The 16,804-nt window shown below is 41.5% G+C and overlaps 1 protein-coding gene across 2 annotated transcripts in view; it reads left to right on the plus strand.

Moving 5' to 3' along the window:
• Nucleotides 1-16,804, plus strand: part of APPL2 (adaptor protein, phosphotyrosine interacting with PH domain and leucine zipper 2) — a 148,422-nt gene that overhangs the window by 94,175 nt on the left and 37,443 nt on the right. For both annotated transcript variants that reach the window (XM_077472096.1, XM_077472097.1), the window contains 5 exons: nucleotides 194-236; nucleotides 12,362-12,418; nucleotides 12,499-12,587; nucleotides 13,040-13,204; nucleotides 14,331-14,386. In XM_077472096.1, coding sequence (XP_077328222.1) covers nucleotides 194-236; nucleotides 12,362-12,418; nucleotides 12,499-12,587; nucleotides 13,040-13,204; nucleotides 14,331-14,386 — 410 coding nt within the window. The remainder of the gene's footprint in view (nucleotides 1-193; nucleotides 237-12,361; nucleotides 12,419-12,498; nucleotides 12,588-13,039; nucleotides 13,205-14,330; nucleotides 14,387-16,804) is intronic.

Below are 16,804 nucleotides of genomic sequence, written 5' to 3' on the forward strand. Positions count from 1 at the left end.
AGCCATTATTTCCCAGTTCATGTGCCACTTGCTAGCTCCAGGCAGTGATTCTGTGGTGGTTTGGGTCCAGTGGCTAGAACTAATGTTGAGGCATAGGTTGGATGTGGCTAGTTGCATCAAAGCCTTTTCACACAGGTGTTCTGCTTTGTGACACATTCCTTTGAAGAATCACAGTTCTGTGTTACTTTTCTAGGAGCATAATCCTCCAAGCAGAAGGGAAAAGAGAATATGAAGAGGTAAGTTGCTGCTGGCCGTCATTCTTCCAACAACATTTTTCCCTTACCTTTTATTTCCAAAAATATATTTTATCTGAATAAAACGCAAAAAAGTAATCTTCATCTCTAATTTGGGGTAAATACAGAAATTTATTTCACTTTGAAGAAACTGCTGGCAGGTTTCTTAAAGCGGTTGTAAACTGCTGGGCAATATTGTTTTATTTATTTATTTTATTTTTTCTTGCCTGCAAGGTAAAGGCATAATGTGCTAGTATGCATCACATACTAGCACATTATGCAAAACTTGCCTAAAAACTAAGCATTCCAGCGATGCAATGTTATCTTCACTGTGGACTCTGGTTGTGTGACTGGCTGGTGCCGGGATGACCTCACCTCCCGCACATGTTTGGGGGAGCCGTTGTTTAGAGCACAGGCTCTGGCCTGGGTGGGAGTTCCTTCAGAGCACATAACATCATTGGTGGCTTATATAGTAAATTTCTCCTAAACTGTGCACGTTTATGAGAAATTTACAGTATCTATAGGTAAGCCTATAATAAAAGTCAGAGATGAAAGTTTACTTGCAGTTTAAGCTTTAGAACCACTTAAAGCTTGTTGAAGACCTGCTGAAGCCTGCTGGTAGCTTAAAGCGGACCTTCAGTAATTTTTTCAACTTTCCATCTATTAAATCTTCTGTCCTTGTTATAAATTTTGATGGTAAAAAAAAAAAATTCTGCCAGTAAATACCTTATACAGCCCACTTCCTGTTTCCTGTCTGGTAATAAGCCTAGGCATATGAAATCATGCACAGCTCTCTCTCTCTCTCTCTCTTGAGCGTTTGCCAGGAAGGGAGGGGGGGATGAGTCATAAGGGGGCCAATGAAAGCTGCAGGTCTGCAGAGCATGCCATTCTGAAGCTTCCCTTCAACCACTTTGCATACTATTTTATATATACTGTGATTCTGTACTTGCCAAATAAGCTGTGTCTGTGTAAATCCAGGAAGTGAACAGGCAGCAGCTTCAGCTGCCACAGTTAAAATGGATGCAGCTAGACTCAGTGGAGGGAGATTTCTGCAGCATATTGGCAAGTACAGAATCACAGTATATATAAAATATGCAAAGGGATTGCAGGGGAAGCTTCAGAATGGTAAAGATGTTTTTATTACAAATTATGTGGGTAGTTCCTCGCAATAAAGGTTTGAAACATATATTGCAGAACGTGGCACCACATCCAATGATAATGGAGGAAAAACAAAAAAGAGGAAAAGGTTGCCACTGTAATCCCAAATAGAAAAGAAAAATAGTCTTGTATTATTATAGTCAAAATATATCATTTAAATCTCATTAAAAAACACATAAGGGGAAAAAACATGAACATGTCTGAAAGGTTCACTGTCTCATACAAGAGAACAGATCAAAAAGTTGAAACAAAGAAATCGCATGGATGGCCTAGAGCAGTGATGGCGAACCTTGGCACTCCAGATGTTTTGGAACTACATTTCCCATGATGCTCATGCACTCTGCAGTATAGTTGAGCATCATGGGAAATGTAGTTCCAAAACATCTGGGGTGCCAAGGTTCGCCATCACTGGCCTAGATACTGGTTACAAGGTAGTCCTAGAAGATCCAATCATGCAAATTTGCAATGTCGGCGCCAATGGATCGCTGTGAGTTTCGCCGATAGCTTCTTTAGGAGATCCTATTGGTACTGAGAGATATATTGTAATCACTTTAAGTTCACGTATCTGTAATATCATGCTAAATTGTTATACACCATTTAGAAACTATTTCTAGACCATTATCTAGACAATAAATATATTACATTTTAACAATTTGTATGTCATTTGAAGATAGATATGCATACTATTTTTGAACATAAAAAAGAGATTCATAATAGTAGAAGAACATGTATATTGTCTAATGTTTTTAAGATGTACAACCAAGTCCTTAATATATATACCATGACAAGAAAAATAAGAGCATCCATCAACCAGAGAGGGTTCAATCCATGCAGCAATGCACCATCAAGGAGTGAGAAAACCAGAAAATGGTGCATAAAAAAAAAAAAAAAAAAAAAAAAAAAAAAAAAAGCAAGGGGAGGACAAAATAGAGCAAGAAATATCGAACTTTAAGGAATTGTAAAAACCGCCTATTTTGAGGAGTCTGAATCCAGATAGATGGCAGCCTGCCAAAGAAAAGAAAATAACAGTAATGATAATGAGTTCCTTTAATACTAGTATTGTTTACAGAAAGTACATTTATATTATTTTATATAGGGTATATTCATTAATATTTTTATTATTTTATTCTAATTTTCATCTTATTCAGATTAATTCAGATTAATGAGAGCAATCATTTCAGCAACCAATATTGTAATTCTAATTTAAATAGCATATTCATTTTCATTAAATTTGAATTATATGAAATTGTGTTATAAATAAATTTAAATTACATTGAATTAGATCAAATTAAATGAAATTCAATAACGTCAGGTCAAATCTAATCAAAATACCCCAGAATCATTGATGTCCAATTTAATTAGATTCTCACATTTAAATCAATATATAGAAATAATTCACCAAGTTAGATCAAAATTAACAAATTCATATTAAATATATTCATTTTGATCCTTTTAATCGGATTTGAATGATTGGATTAATGTGTATGAGCAGTTAGTGGGACAAACTTACTTGTGGAACTTGTATATAATGGATATTGCCACTAGTCAAATGTTGATGGTGGTCAAGCAGCCCTAAGACCAGCATGTAAGCATAACCTGTGATGGCCTATCCAGCTGATTTCCCCAGGATGAAAGAGTGATTAGAGAGAGAAAAAAACGCTAAGCCCTGGAAAACAGGAGGGGACACTATTAAAAATAACGTTCTTTGTTCAATATAGGGGTATCGAGGTTCTAATCCATACCACTGACCTGTGTGCAAAGGTCTATGCTGAAGTGTCAGACGTTCCACAGCCTATATAGCATGTGCGAGGACTGACATGTCAATCTCTTTATATTGGCTGCCATTAGGCATGCCCACTGCCGCAAAATACAATAAAAAATAAATAAATTATATTATATATATATTATATATGTATGTATATAATACACACACACACACACAGTGATTGGAGGGAAGCTCCGGAATGACAAAGATGTTTTTATTATATATTATGTGAGTAGACTGCAGTTCCTCTTTAAATAAACTGACAGTAAACACTCCCAGTAGTATCTATGTGCAAACAATTCCCCTTTCTGGAATCAAAGTTTGCTTTAATGGAGAAGTCCAGCCTGAGCTCATTGGGCTGGACTTGTCCTAAGGGTCACAGGAGTGCAATTCGTTTTGCACTCCTGTGACCATTTTTCAGCAGAGAGCAGTCTGAAGTTTGCTGACGTCACCAGAATCAGTCCAGGCACCGCGTCATCCCGACTTTGGAAGTCTGGATCCACCAGGTGCCTAGACTGATAGGCATCTCAGCCTTTCAGCTCTCCACTGAGATGGCTACTCCCCGCCCCTTCACTGCTCAGTGTTCCAGTGGGTGTGGAGGAGCAGAGCAAGAGAGCTACTGGCAGGCAGCAGTTCTCTGCTCGGGGAGGCGAGAGAACCGAGCCATCAACAGTGTTCGGTGGCTCGGTTTTCAGTGAAGAGGCGGCGGGGGACAGATGCAGCTTCGGTCCGATGCTGCTTCCACCTAGGTAAGTATGAATCTGGGATTAAAAAAAATCCCATACTCCTCTTTTAACAAAGCTGTTTGAAGCTTACTGTACACATTTGGTCTTTCACGTGCTGAAGTCCAAATGCGCAAGGCTTTATAGCATTCTACCCGCATTGCAGGGATTTATTGATCTTGTATTCTAGAGGCAAGTAAAAGTACTTTTACTTACCCAATGCTCAGTCTGTTCTTCCCTGGGACTATAATTGCATGATGAAAATCCAACATGCTGGCTGTACCCTAGTTCATTGATGGGTTGATCGACTTGGGTACATTCAGCCTTCCCATAGATGGTTTGGTCCCTGTTGAACCGGCCGAGATTCAAACCATCTATGGTCTTGTCTTCACAAGTGGTTAAACCTCTGGCAAACACATAAAACAGATATAATGGAATAAAATTATACCCGCGCAAAAAAATTGTTAAAATATAAACAGCTGTTGAACACTCAAGGCAAATTTACAAAAAAAATCCCAGGCAATAATAGTACAAAGAGTGCAGTGCTAAATATCACAATTAATACATCTTCTCATCCAGTAAATCAATACATATATAAAGATATAGTTATTGTAAAGGAAAAAAATCATAATCAAAGTTCATAAATCGGGATTCCAAAAAGTGACAATGTGCATCAATGAAGACTGAAAATCGGTGCCAGAAGTGTGATCTCCACCATAAGACACTCTTTGCCGTTCACCTCAATGATAGGACCCCTGAGTCAACAAAGGGTCAAAAAGGCTTTCCCTTATGGGAAAAATCCTGGAGAGTAGCGATTAACCTCTTCAGAGTGCAAAGCACATGGATCACCACATCAGCTTATATACAGGGGATCGCAGCAAAAGGTTATCATCAGTGTCCCAATATATGCAAATAAAACAGGAAATATCTAGTGCTCTCTGCTGGCATAAATTGAATATGATATTATGAGATGATCATTGTTATTTAAGACGGGTGTATGACATGTTTTCCTATACACTAATGAAGTCCTGCTCCTTCTGATACATGTGCTAGAGGGATTGATGTCACCCACGCCCGTTTCCTCATGCTGAATCCATGTGGTTTTATGTGACAGCACTTTTTTGCTGGCACTTAATGGAAGTGCCTTGTATGTAAGTGTGATTCTTCCTTTTTATTTTTTATAACTTTCTTTATCATACATCATGGTAAACAGAGCAGCCATAGTATTTACTATGCGGGTTATACGCCACCTATAGGTGAATGGACACTGGCACACCCAAAGACAGGAAGTCCCCCTCTATATAACCCCTCCCATACAGGAAGGACCGCCAGTGTCTCAAGCTGATGGTCACAGTGGATTAAAGTGCTATAATATAGATGGCCCCATTGGAGAAATCCTTCCCAGGATCAAGGGACTATGCAGTCGAATCCATTCAAAATGGCAAGGCCAAAAAAAGGATGGTACACAAGCCTTGAGGAAGAAGAAGCAAGGTTTTGCTTGTAATGCTCCTTTTTAGAGGGCTGAACCCTGGGATCCAGGCCCTTGGATACATGACTATACCAAAGGTTGTCCTGGCAGGGTGCTGTGCAGGTCCAAGGCTGTGGACCCCAATATGCAAAGGGGACCCAGTCCTTCAAGGTCTGTAAAAAGACCTGGCCCACCGTGATGGGTGGAGATTGGGTCTGGCTGTGATTCCAGCAGTATCCTGCAGTGGGAATGGTAAGTTAAAAAAAAAAAAAAAATGAAAAACCTGCGAAAGGAACACATTTTGGTTCACTTCCAGGGTTTTGTTCTGAGTAGCATAATGCCTTACATGTTTTTCGCCACTAGAAGGTGTATTATAACATACCTGGTGTTTACTCGTCATGCTTCATGTTTTCTGTGTCTAGCAGTGCTCCTTTTGGAGGCAGCATTACCCCTCATCCTGGTCTGCTGGGGCCCTGGGTCCGCCCACCTGCCTCCTAGCCCATGGCACGCAGCTCTCCCCCAGAGGCTGATTCTGATGACTGGAGCGGGGGTGGCCAGTATCCCCCCCTTTTGGAACAGATGTGGGCAGATGACATTGAGGTGCCATTGGGTGACCGGGAAGAAGGGCAGGCAGATGACTCAATCTTAGAGGAGCCCTTCTCAGCCTCGCAATCCCAAAAACTTCTGGTCCAATCCCTTAGGGAATTGGTCCATTCAGCATATAAGTTGCCCCCGGCAGAGGTGGCTGAGGCCCCCTTTTCTTCTTTGCGGTCTTTTAAGGCTTTCACAGGGCCCACATGCCTTCCCTTTACAGCCACAGCTGGAGCAACTTATATATGCAGACTGGAATCGCCCAGATAGGCATTTTCTCCCTCCTAGGAGATTTTCTTTTCTTTACTCAATGGAGGAAAAATTCACTAAAAAGTAAAGTTTGCCAGCAGTGGAGGCTGCTATTTCCTCTGTAAATAGGAGTCTAAGTTGTCCAATAGACAATGTTCAGGTTTTTAAAGATCTAGACAAATAGAAGCTGGAATCTTTACTTAAAGCCTCCTTTTTTTTTTTTTTATATATATATATATATATATAGCTAGGTCAGCAGTACAGCCTGCTGTAGCAGCGATAGGGGTTTGCCAATCCTTAAAAGACTAGCTCAGGCAAGTCATTAAGTGTCCCTGCCCAAGGGGAAGCAGCCCGTAAGTTGGAGGCGCTGCCAAGGGTCTTATGTTTTGCACTGGACGCCCTTAAAGATTCTATTCAACAGGTGTCACGCTTTGCTCTCTTATCTTTGCATATGCTCAGAATTCTTCATTAGTCAGCTGAGTTGCCGTGCAAAAAGCCATTGGCAAGTTTTCCTTTTCATGGGGAATGGTTGTTCGGCGATGACTTGGATATCCAAAAAATGTCAGGTGGTAAGAGTGCCCTTTTACCGATTAACCACCAACAACTGGGCACTTAAACCCTGCTCGTGACCAGACCAATTTTCAGCTTTCGGTTCTCTCACACTTTGTATGACAATGACTCAGTCATGTAATACTGTACCCAAATTAATTTTTTTTTTGGTCCTTTTTTTCATACAAATCGAGCTTTCTTTTGGTGGTATTTGATCACCTCTGAGTTTTTTTAATTTTTTGCGCTATAAATGAAAAAAGAACGAAATTTTTGAAAAAAAACAAATTTATCTTTTGTTTCTGTGAATTTGCTTTGTAAATTATTAATTTTTCTTCGTAAATTTTGGCCACAATTTATACTGCTACATATCTTTGGTAAAAATAACCCAAATTAGTGGATATTATTTGGTCTTTCTGAAAGTTAGTGTCTACAAGCTGTGCTGCAAATCATAAAAAATTGATCACGCCTGATGTACTGGTGGCCTGTAATTTCTTGCGACCCGAACAAGCCAGGAAAGTATAAATACCCCCCAAATGACCCCTTGTTTGAAAGTAGACATTCCAAGGTATTTAGTAAGAGGCATGGTGAGGTTTTTGATGTCATTTTTTCCCACAATTCTTTACAAAATGTAGATTTTTTTTTTTTCCCCCCCACAAAATTGTCATTGTAATAGGTTATTTCTCTCACATGGCATGCATGTGTATACCACGAATGACACCCCAAAATACATTCTGCTACTCCTGAGTGTTACGATACCACATGTGTAGGACTTTTCCACAGCCTAGCCACATAGAGAGGCCCAACATGCAGGGAGCACCATCACGTGTTCTAGGAGCATAAATTTACACATCTAACTTGACTACCTATTACACTTTTGAAGGCCCTGGAGCACCAGGACAATGACACGTGGCACTGATGACATGTGACTCTGATACGTGGCACTGATGACAGATGGCACTGATACGTGACACTGATGACAGATGGCACTGATACGTGGCACTAATATGTGGCACTGATGACATGTGACACTGATGTGGCACTGATGACACGTGGCACTGATGACAGATGGCACTTATACGTGGCACTGGGGACAGATGGCAGTGAGGACAGATGGCACTGACATGTACTGTGGGCACTTTATTTTCGGTTGTTTTTTTTTTCTCTCACCTCTGCAGCCGTTCATCTCTCCCTCCTCACATGCTGTCTCTGTGTGAGGGGGGAGAGCCGGCAATGAGAGATGATCTCATATGTTTACACTCAGATCACGCTGTAAACGGCCGCTGTGATTGACCATTTACAGCGATCTGTGACTAGCTGTGTCCAAGGGACACGGCCAGCACAGAATTTCCCTGATGCACACTCATGGGAGCGCGCATCGCGGAAGTAAACAGGACATCCAGGGGCAGCCTCCCGGCAGTTGGCATCCGCGCTGTAGCCGTCTTTCGGCTGTAGCGCGGGCGCCTAGTGGTTAAAAGGAGTAGACGTCCTTCATTTAAACCTTCTTCCCCTGCACCAGTTACTGCAGCCTCCAGGCAGTTTTAACGGCCTCTGCCGTCAGGTTCGAGAGGTATTCCTTAAGGCCAAGCACAAGGCCAGAAGAAGCCATGGGGGGGCAGAAGCATACAAAACAGAATCCTAAGGCCTCCTTATGAAGGAGCGCCCCCACTCGCTCGGATGGGGGGGAAGGCTTCTGCAGTTTTCAGGAGCTTGTTGGAAGGGTCCAGGACAAGATAGGTAATCTCCACAGTATCTCTAGGCTACAAGTTAGAGTTTCGGGAGTTTCCACCATTTTGGTTTCTAAGATCGGATGTTCCCAGATACTAGTTAAAAAGGTCTTTATTCCAGGCACTGGACCGGTTGATATCACAGGGTGAGATTACAGAAATTCCAACAGAGGAGCAGGGCATGGGTTTTTATTCAAATCTCTTCACGATGTTAAAACCGAATGGAGATGTCAGACCCATTCTACATCTCAAACATCTAAATCTATTCCTAACCATCCGATCCTTTCGCATGGAGGCAATCTGGTCAGTCGCATCCTCTCTGAGGGGAGGAGATTTTCTAGCATCAATAGACATCAAAGATGCATATCTGCATGTGTCAGTCTACCCCACTCACCAGAAATTTCTACAATTGGAGGTGGAACAGTGCCATTTTCAGTTCGTGGCCTTGGCCTTCAGGTTAGCCACCGCTCCCTGGGTGTACAAAGAGTTTGGCCCCGGTATTAGCAAGATTAAGGGTCCAGGGTAAATCAGTAATGGCATACCTAGACGACCTGCTGCTTATAGATCAGTCGGGTATACGGCTAGACTACAATGTGTTCAGCATGGTCAAGTATTTGGGGCAACTGGGTTGGATTCTCAACCTAGAAAAGTCGGCCTTACGGCCAGTAAGAAGGCTGGAATACTTGGGTTTGGTCATAGACACAGTCCAAGAAAAGGTCTTTTTGCCGCTCAGGGCTATAAGAGATCTAGTCTGTGTGGTCAAAGGGAAGAAGGATCCCTCCATTCGCATTTGCATTGGTTTGCTAGAGAAATTGGTGGCTTTGTTCTAGGCTATTCCCTATCCCCCATTACATTCAAGACTGTTGCAAAACAGTATTCTGTTGGCTTGGAACAAGAGGATCCAAGCCTTGGACTATCCAATGCAGCTGTCTCCAAAGGTACGCCAGAGTCTCAATTGGTGGTTAATGGCCAGAAATTTGGAGGAGGGGAAATCCTTTTTGCCAGTAGCCTGGAAGGTAGTAATGGATGCCAGTCTCTTGGGATGGGGAGCAGTTCTGGAGTAGGCCACTGTCCAGGGAAAGTGGTCAGAGACTGAAAGAACCTTACCCATCAAAATTCTAGAGATTTGGGCAGCGTGTCTGGCTCTAATATCCTGGACTTTCAGGTTGCAGGTCCTGTCAGGATACAATCCGACAATACCACAGCTGTGGCTTACATCAACCACCAAGGGGGTACCAAGGGTCAGGTGGCCAAAAGGGAGTTGGACCATATTTTGACATGGGCAGAGAAGCATGTGCCTTTTCTGTCGGCAGTCTTCATTCCGGGAGTAGAGAATTGGCAGGCAGGCTTCTTGAGTCGCCAACAATTGTCCCCAGGGGAATATTCCCTGCATCTTGAGATTTTTTTCAGCCATATGCCAAAAGCAGGATACCCCGGACAGTTTTTGTGTCAAGGACAGGGGATCCGATCTCATTCCGGACGGATGCGCTAGTGACCCCTTGGGATCAGTTTTCACTGATTTATGCTTTCCCCCCCTGTTGAGCTGCTACCGCATCTTCTATGCAGGATCAAGGAGGAAGGAAAGCCAGTGATACTGGTAACCCCAGCGTGGCCCAGAAGATCCTGGTATGCAGAGATCATAAGGTTGGCAGTAGGGAAACCATGGACTCTTCCATCCTGTCCAGGCTTGATTTCGCAAGAACCAGTGTTCCATTCTGGCTTACAATGGCTAAATTTTAATGGTTTGGCTATTAAAGCCTAAATTTTAAAAGATCGGGGGCTTGCGGGCTCAGTGGTGACTACCCTGATTAATGCAAGGAAACCGGCTTCTAGGGCTATTTATTATAGGATCTGGAGGTCCTATGTTTCCTGGTGTGAAGCCAAAAGATGGCATCCTTGAAAGTATGTTGTAGGAAGAATTCTTGCCTTCCTACAATTGGGGGTAGAAATTAAGCTAGCCTTAAAGCGTAGGGCCACCCTAAAAAAAAATTGCATTAATATTCTTAAAAAAAAAATCATTTGAAAAATGTTTTTTTTACTTACTTGAAACCGCTGTTGCTAGGCAGTTTTCCTAATCTGCCTCTTCCTATTCCGCTGCACTTCCTCCTCTTCGGCGAGCGACCCCGTTGCCTTCTGGGACATGTTTGTCCCAGGAAACAATGGGGCCATTCACAAAGCGGCGCACAACTCGCGCATTAGCAGTAGGTAATGGGCAGTGAAGCCGCAAGGCTCCACTGCCTGTTTCCCTTTGTTAAGATGGAGGCGCCGATGGACGGATCGGCCTCGGTGGGGCAACATCGCGGGTTCACTGGACAGGTAAGTGTCTTTATTAAAAGTCAGCAGCTACAGTGTTTGTAGCTGCTGACTTTTACAAAAAAAAATTTTCAGCTGGCTCACCACTTAAGGGTCAGATCTCGGCCTTGTCAGTATTTTCTCAAAGACCGCTTGCTTTGCATTCGTTGGTCCGGGCTTTTATACAAGGGGTAACGCATTTAACTCCGCCAGTCAGGCGGCCTTTGTGCTTGTGGGATTTGAACCTAGTTTTATCGGTCTCGCAAAGACAACCCTTTGAGCCTTTGCACCATATTCCCTTGATCCCTTTGACAAGGAAGTTGGTTTTCTTGGTGGCAGTAACTTCGGCAAGGAGTGTCAGAATTGGCAGCTTTTTCCTGTAAAGAGCCATACTTCTTCATAAAGACAAGGTGGTGTTGCGTCCTCACCCAAACTTTTTGCCTAAGGTGGTGTCCAGTTTTCACTTGAACCAGGATGTCTCCCTGCCTTCCTTTTCCCCAGAACCTCCCCATGCGGAAGAAAAGTTGTTGCATTCTCTTGATGTGGTGAGAGCTGTCAGGATCTGATCTATCTGAATGTGACAGCTCAGATACGGAAGACTGATGCTTTGTGCTGCCGGTAGGGCTCAGGAATAGGCAGGCAGCGTTGAAATGGACTATTTCTCAGTGGATTCATCAGGTTATAATTCAGGCTTATGGATTGAAAAGAAGGGTTCCACCTTTTCAAATTACGGCGCACTCTACCAGGGCAGTGAGTGTGTCACCAGGCCTCTATGGCTCAGATTTGCAAGGCCGTGACTTGGTTGTCAGTATATACTTTTACTAAATTTTAACAGATGGATGTAAGGCAGCAGGAGGATTCCGCTTTTGAGTGCAGTGTGCTGCAGGCAGCAGTATAGGTACTCGCGTATGATGGTGGCCTGCTTTGATATGTGTCTCCCTCCCCTCAAGGGCATTGCTTTGGGACATCCCACATAGTAATTACTATGGCTGCTCTGTGTCCCCCGTGATGTATGATAAAGAAAATGGGATTTTTAATACAGCTTACCAGTAAAATCCTTTTCTTGGAGTACATCATGAACACAGAGGTCCCTCCCCTCTTTACTGGGATATTCATTGCTTTGATACAAAACTGAGGTACTTCCTGTATGGAAGGGGTTATATAGAGGAAGACTTCCTGTCTTTGCGTGTGCCAGTGTCCATTCACCTATAGGTGGCATATAACCCACATAGTAATTAATATGGCTGTTCTGTGTCCCGTTATGTACTCCAAGAAAAGGATTTTACAGGTAAGCTGTATTAAAAATCCTATTTTTCCTTTCCAATAACTATATCTTTCATGTATTGATTTATTGGATGAGGAGATGTATTAATTGTGATATCTAGTGCTTCACTATTCTTTGTGATGTAAAGCAGATAATTCAAGATGTCAGCTCGTATGTTCTCATACATTGCAGAGTGCCCTGGGACCCCCAACCATGGTATACTAAAATGCCTTTATTGTATCTTGAATTGCATCCACAATCACTGGACGTTGTTAGAGAGTTGTATACTGAAGTTAATAGACCACCTGCATAGATTTACATTAATATTTTTTTTCTTTTGGTTTAGTGGATTTGTGCTATCAATAACATTTCAAGACAGATCTACTTGACAGATAATCCAGAGGTAATTCATACATGAGGGAATATCCTGGTAGCGCTCTGAGTTTGCCTTAATGGTCTAACTGTTCTCAATTTCTCTGTTAGGCTGTAGCTATCAGGTTAAACCAGACAGCTCAAGAGGCAGTTACCCCCATCACCAGCTTTGACAAGAGACTTGAAAATACACAGAACAGGTAAAAGCCCTTTTTATACAGACCTTATATTACATTTTGTATTTTTCCCTTTTATTTTTACTTTTGAACAGAGTGAGCAAAGTAGAATGTCTATCGGTTTTTCATTAGTCGATGTCCCCATTTGGGAGACTTCACCTCACTTCCTGTTGGGAAAGGAGGCAAGGGTAAGTCTCTCCAGTGTTGAAACAGACTTCTACACAACTCAATTTTACAGTAAAATGGGCAATAATTAGAACATTTGTCAGGTTATTATGGTCTGTGACTTCCTGCCCCCTTGACGATTGCTCCTTACAGAGAGGTAATATGGGAGAGGTAATATCTCCCCAAGGGATCATGGACCGCAAACAAAATAAAGTATTAACTTAAGTCTGTCCAAAACGTTAGAAAAGGCTGGAGTCTGACTTTAATGTACAGTATGTGATGACTTGTGCCTGTTCATTTTATCTGTGCAGTGAAAGCTTAAGACAGAATGTACCACAAAGAGAGCCTACTAACCATGTGACTGAAGATGGCACAGAGGAACTGCAACCAGAGCAGTTAATAGTCCCGGGCACACCTATTCAGTTTGACATTGTTCTGCCAGCCACTGAATTCCAGGACCAAAACAGAGGAAACCGGTATAAATTGTCACTGTCTCAACTGTGCACCTTTCTCTACTTCACATTTTAACTTCTAGATTAGATCTTTTCTTTGCAGAAGAAAACTCTACTTCATCTATATTCAGAAATCAAAATGCCTGCTCTTTTTGTGAATGCAACTTCATGTCACATGTGTCCCTGCTGTTCAGTTTTGTTTTTGTGCTTTGGTGAGGGTGGACAAAACTAGAGTACGCTCAAAGAAAGAGTGGTGATTAAACTAGGCAACGCTGGTTGTCATTTATACAGACACAGATTCAAATCAATACAGAAAGTGAACAGTACTAGCAGTAATAGTGGGACAGCAAGGTAAATATCATGTATGCCAGAATAAAAGTTAGATGAGCAAAGTGGAAAAAATAGCACTGGACCCGCAAGGTTAAATTATTGTTATTGCTATCAAAAAGTAATGATATTGATGGAAATAATCTGGTTCCGGGGCAGGTGGCTTCTACACCCCAGCAGATCTCAACGGTCTTGGCTTGTAGTAAAATGTATTAAGATATAATATAATATAATTAGAGTTAAAGTGCCACATATCTGCTTAGAGGTTCAGATGCAACTTCATTCCCATTAAAGACAGAAGGACTATCCAAAAGTAACCAATGCATTTGGGGGTCCAAAAATACCCTCTTCGTCAGGTCTTCATTGAAAACAATGAGAATAGACTAGAGGAAGTAGAACTTTTAATATTATTCTTTCCAATGTGATTACAAGCAAAGGCCTTGTCAGCAGCTGGTTGGTTACTTTTCCCCTGACTTTTATTGGAGTAAAGTTGTATTTGGTCCCCTAAGCAGTGGAGTGGCGCTTCAATCTCCATTTTTCTTCCAGAATAAAAATTAGAGGCACTCTGTGGGTTTCCTCTTTTCAGTGTTCTACTTTAAGTGCTGAATTTTCAATTGAGAGAAGCGTGCTATTTATAGTTTATCAATTTTCTAGATATTTTTTTACAGGTCAGTGATTTAGAAAATGTTAATTTAACAGTAAAGTTGGTACAATTTTATGCGGTGACAATTTACTTGAAGTGTTCCATGAAGTATACAATATAACTTCCATATTATACCTGCTGTGTAGTACAAATTGTTTATCATATGTGTTGTATTTTCAGGCGCACAAATCCGTTTGGAGAATCTGAGGACACCGGTGAAAACCCAGCAGAGGAAGGTAATATATTAAGTACATTATCAATATTAATAGACCAGGTCAGAAACCAGCTTACAAAATGCTAACAACAAGTATTGTATTGAGTAATTTTTTTCTAGCTTAACAAGCATTGACAGAACACAGATGTGATGGTGTCTCAACTCCCTGAGAAGCTTCTAATTGTGTTACTTTCCTGTGTACAGAGCCTATGGGTCTCTTTATAAATGTTTTTTTATCCAAGATTCAAACAGTTTTTCCAATTGCACCAAATTGGAAAATATGTAAACCTTGGGTGACCGTTTTTTTGACTCTTTTGTAAAAACCTTTATAAACAGATCCACTTCTGTGTATGTATTTTAATATTCTTAAATTATAATTGGTGGTATTACGGCATCATCTTTAGGCCTTACCAGTTGTTTTATCATGGCTGCACCAGAGTCTCTGGGAGGGGTGGTATGCTGCAGAGACTGGTCACTATTCTGTTGATTCTATGACTATCTGAAGGCTATCCAGGACAATTGTATTGATCCACTTGGCTTTCCAGTTTGGAGTTCAACAATGCTCTGTAATAGGAGTATTAATGTAGTAGAACTATGGCTCCCCATTAAAAAAATACATGTGTGCTATATGTATATCTGCACTTGGTTTTCTCTTATTCCCTTTGCAAAGTCCCACAAATACATGCTGGTGATGTCCACCTACTGCAGCTTCCTGTGATGGTGTGGCAACGATGCTGCATTGCTTCTGAATTGACAGTAGAATTACTACTGTCATGTAGGCTATGCATGCTTGCACTACAGTGGGATGAAATAAATAAAAATGTTACAGCAAGCGTGGCTATCAGCATTGTTATTGCTGATTCAGAAGCCTCTAGCCCAGTGATGGCAAACCTTGGCACCCCAGATGTTTTGGAACTAAATTTCCCATGATACTCATGCCCTCTGCCGTGTAGTTGAGCATCATGGGAGATATAGTTCCAAAACATCTGGAGTGCCAAGATTCGCCATCACTGCTCTAACCTATCAATCATCAACTGGCAACGCATAGTCCTGACAACTCCATCCTGGTTTGGCAGCTCGGTCTCTGTTGCTAACACATACCCTCCCCTCTACTGTGAGCTGCAGTATCTGGGAGAGGAACACGTGATACACAAATCATGAAGAATCTTGCTCGGTCAAGGAAGGTCAAGGACATTCTTTGTTTATTTTTATGAGGTTTGTGCCTCATAGTGTATTTGGATAATTAAATCGGTACCTGTTTAGAATGTCATACAGGAGGAGCCTTTAGTTGTATGCCTATAGTCCACAGCTTGCAATGATCTAGCAGTTACACCAGCTATTTGTTTTCTGTCTTCCTTCTGTTATTACTTAGTAATACCTTAGTAACAACTTGAAATAAAATGGAGGTTGAGACTTGAAGCAAGTATCGTCAGACTAAATAAAAAAAAAAAAGTAATGAAGTTTATTGGCATAAACAATATAAAACGGAACATAAGGTACATAAACTGAATAACAACTATTGCTTCATACATAAAACACATCGGAAGTCAATATATACAAAGGAATAATAGAGTACATGAGCAATTGTCCATATGTGAGCCATTAAGTAACGTATCACAAGGTCTGAAATGTCAAAACTTGTACATATATTGTTTAAACCCTGTAGAGGATCAAAACTGCGTTTCGTGGATAAAGTTCACTCATCAGGAGCATATGCTGAGCAGATCTGAAATAAAATGCATATTGAGGCCGCCAACAATGTCTATCCCGGGAGCAGAGGTCCATGGGAGCATCAGGTGCACACAAAGTTGTCCTCAGCAGGATACAGGTCACCATGAGTGTTAGATAATGGGGTCACATGTTGACTCCAAAAAGAAAAGCTCTTTAAAGTAAATTAATGTGTATAAATGTGACAGATCCATTGCTGCTAACACAAAGTGATGGAGTATAGCCCGTCCTTATAAGGACCATAGAAACACCAAGAGATATAGTTTGATTAATAAGGTGTCACCTAAAGTAGATGGGAAATAGAACTGGTGCGACATAAGTGGCTAAAAGAGTAGCCAATCTCCAAAAGCAAAAAGAGATAAAACTGAAAAGGAAACTATGAATGCAAAGGAGATAAAGTAGAACACAGTGCTCGAATATAAAGTACCTTGTGATACTAAGTGATCCCATGGCCCAGGTAACCTATACAGTGAAACCACACGTGCAGCTTTGACAGCCTGTCTAATTCTGTGTGGAGTTGGTTTTTGGCGCCTCGTTTTCCATCTGTTCCATAACTCTTTTTTTTTTTTTTTTGCCACATCAGTGTTTCTATACCAGAGACTAGGTTCAGCTTGTCGCTCACTTGTGTCTCATTCTCAATTCCACATCATCGTGGCATATTTGGTTGTACAAATATTTAACTTAATGTAATCACATAAAACATTTTTGTCGT

This window comes from Lithobates pipiens, unplaced genomic scaffold (assembly GCF_037356315.1).
Source record: "Lithobates pipiens isolate NorthernLeopardFrog02 unplaced genomic scaffold, aLitPip1_a1.2 Scaffold_8, whole genome shotgun sequence".
Lineage (NCBI taxonomy): Eukaryota > Metazoa > Chordata > Amphibia > Anura > Ranidae > Lithobates > Lithobates pipiens.